General features: G+C 43.5%; 1 protein-coding gene across 1 annotated transcript; it reads right to left on the bottom strand.

Annotated features, from left to right (window-relative positions):
- Positions 1–1,350: 1,350 nt before the first annotated feature.
- On the bottom strand, positions 1,351–2,804 carry LOC133927267 (protein IRX15-LIKE-like). Its single transcript, XM_062373648.1, has 2 exons — positions 1,939–2,804; positions 1,351–1,791 (listed from the first exon to the last, which is right to left on the bottom strand). Exons 1-2 carry the CDS (start codon positions 2,655–2,657, stop codon positions 1,524–1,526), a joined length of 987 nt encoding a protein of 328 aa, XP_062229632.1. The 5' UTR covers positions 2,658–2,804; the 3' UTR covers positions 1,351–1,523.
- Positions 2,805–5,419: the final 2,615 nt, after the last annotated feature.

Here is a 5,419-nt window from a genome sequence, read left to right as displayed (position 1 = left end):
AAATAGTTCAATTTTAAATGTTTTCATGAGTAAACTAAAGCCCACTAGCAACTTGTTTTAATTAGTTTGATCCAAAAAGACCGAGCCAATATTTAATTAAAAATCTCCAAATAAGTCTACTTTTATAAATTTTAGCAATTTTTAATACTCAAATAAATTCTCAAAAATCTAGAAAATTCACTGATATTCTTATCATGTGATGTACTAATTTATAAAAATATTTTTAACTCTAGATTATTTGATAAAAAAATAAGTTCATTTGTAACGCTCTGTCTGTGTGTATTTTTATCATTTCATATAATATTATCTTTTTAATTTAATTTGAATAAAAAATTGAAGAGGATGATGAAATTTTATGAATTTTGATTTGCACGGTAAGGTTGGCTATATTCGGCACTTGTAGTAGAATATGGCACTGTGTATCGTATTTAGCATCTCATGTGTCAAATGCAGATCGTTGCCGAATACAGATGGGCCAACTCATTTTCGATGCCTCGTGTTCTAAAATTAGATTTTTTTTATTTAAGTGCTAAATATGAATACTAAATTTACAAATGTGCTAACATATTATCTATTTTATTAAATATCCCGTATATTATTTATTTTTGATTTCTTTCCTCACGCGTCGGGTGCCAACCTGACCGCTATCCGCGCGTCATTAGCAGCACAGAACTGTCAATTCTTCCACCGCCGTGCCCCGCACGAGCCGGCAGCAGCACCTCGTGCCGCGTCAGCAGAAGAGGGGAGAAGACGAGCCAACAGTGGTCGCCGGACCGGACGAGCTCCACTCCCACCGCCCGTCCCGGCCCCCCGTCACGGTCCATGACCCCGCGCCCGACCGCGACGAGGCTGTCCGGCCTGGGAGCAGTGGGCTCTGCCCACCATGGACAGGCGAGGCCCCGCATCAATGAAGGATGCGCATGCTCCTGTAAGGCTACCAAACCAAAAATGGCAGCATGTTAATGCTGCCAATTCGGCACTTACTTCCTGCTTCCTCCATTGCAGTTGCGAATTCACATTCCTTCATTGGTAACCACCTGATCGAGAGCAGCGATTTTAATTTCGTTTTATATTTTTCCTTCACTGATAAAAAAAATCAAAAATTATGAAACTTCGTCGTCTTCTATGCTATGAGTCTCGTATATCTCATCAGTGAAAAAAATCCAGAATTAAATATTTTGTTCCCCTATAAAATTTTCAAAATTCACAAAAAATCCCGAAATTTTAATCCTAATTGAGGGTGCTTGCGCTCATTTCTTAGATTGCCATAATGTTAAATCCTTGTGTTGTGGTGAGGAAACGTGAAAAAATCTTCAGAAAAGAAGAACAGGATTAACCATCACCAAGGAGTCGTCGAAGGACAGAGACACATTCGACATTCCTCTGCTTTTTGGTCACACCAATTTTTACAGGCTTTACCTTTCCCTTTTTCTCCTTTTCATTTCACCCACATGAACAACATCATCATTAACCATCACTCATCGAAGGATGTTAAAAAAAAAATTGAAGAGGTAAGGGTAAAACTAGTGGGCGGCCGCCACCGCGCCGCCGCAGAAGGCGTCCCGGCGGACGGCGCTCCCGCCGCGCACGACGAAGTGCGCGAGCGACCGCGTGCTGGTCTCGGCGACACGGTTCTCCTCGCACAGGAACTCCCTCGAGCACGCCCGCTCCACCTCCCGCTCGTAGTCGTGCACCAGCACGTCCGTCGCCGCGCCCTCCCCCGCCCGCGTCCGCGCCAGCACCCCTGCCGTGAATATCGCCGACATCCTCCCCGGCGACGACGCCGTGTACCTGTTACGCCGAACACGAGCCACATTGCAGAAGGATTTAGCTGGCGGCGTTAGCTAGAGCGAGAAATGAAGCTGATAAAAATTGGATCTTTTATTGGAGAAGACGATGATAAAAGTTGGATGTTGGATGGTAGAGTCGAATGGGTACCCGCGCGGGCCGTCGACGAGGATGACGTCCCAGGAGTCGTCGTAGAGCTGGTTGGGGAGGTCGTTGATAGCGAGGCGGCAGTCGGAGAAGAGGAGGTTCTGGACCGGGCGGCACTCGGCGGCGTGCGCGGCACGGGCGGCGTCGAGGAGGTCGGGGAACTCGCGGACGGTGGTGGTGTAGGCGATGTCGTAGGCCTCCAGCCCCGGGTGCCGGCCCTCCAGGTGGGACACGTAGTACTGGTTCTCGTCGAGGAACACGGTGCGGCCGCCGTGGTTGAGCGCGCGCCACAGCGGCGTCTCCCCGCCGAGGCCGAACACCAGCAGGTTGCACGGCGCGCGCCGCTTCAGCACCGCCGCGATGGCGCGCACGTCGCCGCCCGGCATGCTCGGCGTCGAGTTCCCCCCGGCCGCCGCGTACTGCACCAGCGCGTCGAACACGTACCCCGGCAGCCCCGCCGCCGCCGCCGCGCCGCCTCCGGCCCCCACCGGCACCGCGAACGCCGCCGACGCCCTCCCGGATGCTCCAGCCGCCCCTGGGTCCCGCGCGGCCGACAGCAGCGTGGTCGCCAGGGACACGCACGCGAAGCAGGCAAAGAACACGGCGACGCACACCCGGCGCCGCGGGCCAAGAACCGCCGCCCCCGGCGACCCCGCGCCGCCTGACGGCTTGTTCGACGACGGGTGCACCACTAGCAGCTTCGGCCCGCTCAGCCCCTTCATCTCCTCCCTCCTTTCCCCCTCCCCAACCACAAGATACGAGCTCGCCAAGGCAATGCCGAGGTGAAGCCGACGTGCAGGTGGTTGTGACAGATTTAACAGGACCGGTCTACTCCTCCCTCTCCTAGGGAGAGAGAGAGTTGGGAGTGGATATAGATATGGAGGGGCTAAAATATAAAAATAGACAATATACGCTAGCGTATTTACGAAAATAGATAACATATCGGCGTATTTGTAAATCTAGCATCTGTATTCGGCACTTTAAAATCCAAAAACTCAATTTCGGTACCTCAAACTCCGAAAATACGTCGGGCCCACTGATTTCGACAACTAAAGTACCGAATACGACACTGTTCACCGTATTCGACACCTTAAATACCAAAAACACGCTGTATTCAGCAACTTTCGGCACCTCAGTTGCGGAATACGGCTTCTACCGTGCAGCTAGAAGCTAGCAAGCTACAGTAGAACGCAGAAATGTGTTAAAAATTCATGTTTTTTTTATTTAACTCACGATTTTATTTGGGAGTATAAAAATAGTCTAAAAATTCTAAACATTTTCACGAACAAAATAGAGGTCACTAGCAATCCGTTTTAATTGGTTTGATCCAAAAAGCATGAGCCAATATTTAATTAAAATTCTCTAAATAAGCTAACTTTTATAAATTCTAGCAATTTTTAATACTCAAATAAATTCTCAAAAATCTAGAAAAAATCACTAATATTCTTCTAATGTGATGTACTAATTTATAAAAATGTTTCGAACCCTATGTTATTTGGTGAAAAAATAAGTTCCTTTATAATGATCCATTTATATGCATTCTTATCATTTCATGTCATATTCTCTTTTAATTCAATTTGAATAAAAATAAACGCATACATTCTCTTTTAATTCATTTCATGCGATATTCTCTTTTTTGAGGATGACCGCCCTTGTTGTCATGGCTGGAGTGATGTGAAGATATACGGCTGAGAAGATGAAAAGCATGACAAGGCAAGAGGATGTTGCGCACTTGCGAAGGTGTTTCATCTACCGAGGAGTGACAATGTTTGGTTGGGAATATTTTGCTTCCTTAGTGCAGACAACAAAGGTGCATGAAAATCAATCTCAATATGTTCATGTTGATTGCATCACATGAGAAGAATATTAGCACATCTCATCGTCAAATGTGCTGGGTGAGTTTGAAATGATAAAAGAGAATATCACATGAAATGAATTAAAAGAGAATGTATGCGTTTGTTTTTATTTAAATTGAATTAAAAAGAGAATATCACATGAAATGATAAGAATGCATATAAATGAGGATGTCAAACAGAGAGGATATTAGCACATCTCATCGTCAAATGTGCTGGGTGAGCTTGAAATAATAAAATATTAGTACATGAAATGAAATGAATTAAAAAGAGAATGTCACATGAAATGAATTAAAAGAGAATATGACATGAAATGATAAGAATGCATATAAATGTATCATTATAAAGGAACTTATTTTTTCACCAAATAACATAGGGTTCGAAACATTTTTATAAATTAGTACATCACATTAGAAGAATATTTGTGATTTTTTTCTAGATTTTTGAGAATTTATTTGAGTATTAAAAATTGCTAGAATTTATAAAAGTTAGCTTATTTAGAGAATTTTAATTAAATATTGGCTCATGCTTTTTGGATCAAACCAATTAAAACGGATTGCTAGTGACCTCTATTTTGTTCGTGAAAATGTTTAGAATTTTTAGACTATTTTTATACTCCCAAATAAAATCGTGAGTTAAATAAAAAACATGAATTTTTAACACATTTCTGCATTCTACTGTAGCTTGCTAGCTTCTCGCTGCACGGTAGAAGCCGTATTCGGCAACTGAGGTGCCGAATACGGCTTTCGTCACCTCAGTTGCCGAATACAGCGTGTTTTTGGTTTTTGAGGTGTCGAATACGGTGAACAGTATCGTATTCGGTATTTCAGTTGCCGAAATCAGTGGGCCCGATGTATTTTCGGAGTTTGAGGTATCGAAATTGAGTTTTCGGATTTTAAAGTGCCGAATACAGATGCTAGATTTACAAATACGCCGATATGTTGTCTATTTTCGTAAATACGCTAGCATATGTTGTCTATTTTTGTATTTTAGCCGATATGGAGGAGGAGGAGGTGACCGCGCTGGATGGGGACTAGGGGAATGGATGAAGTGTCAGCTCAGGTCAGGTGGAGGACGACGAGCAAGACCAACTGAGCTAAGGAAAAGATGGGCTCAGTTCGGAGGGTGGTTGAAACGGGGGAAAAGAGTTTAATCCCGCCGGAATTTGCGGCGGATGGTGCTTTTGTTTTGGGAAATTTGATTATTAGTTGATCAACTTCTATATTATGTCTCATGCTAATTATGTTTTGGTTGTATGTCTGACTGAGACTAGTGTGTAATAAAGTTTACTCTTCACTTTTTTTTAGCTTGTACGAAATTTTGTTACACACTATTCCTTACAGGGTATAAGATCAAATGATGATCAACTTTATATATTTTTTTATTAAAGATTGATCAAATTTAGAACTTATAATCAATTTTCCCTGGCAATAGGCATGGAGCCATGCAGGAGTAGCCGAGGTTAAAGCAATCAATTACTTCTACAAATGTTCAACCAAAACAGGATCAGTACTACTCTTTATCACAGACTCTCGGGGTTGGTACATGAAGATGATAAATCAGTTGTTTCTCAGCTTTAAATTTTGCTTGAATGTACTGATGGTACTGTACATGAATGTTATTTTTTTGTG

Source organism: Phragmites australis, chromosome 8, assembly GCF_958298935.1.
Source record: "Phragmites australis chromosome 8, lpPhrAust1.1, whole genome shotgun sequence".
Lineage (NCBI taxonomy): Eukaryota > Viridiplantae > Streptophyta > Magnoliopsida > Poales > Poaceae > Phragmites > Phragmites australis.
Note: the sequence above shows the minus strand (reverse complement) of the source record. Positions and strands in the feature narration are given on the sequence as shown.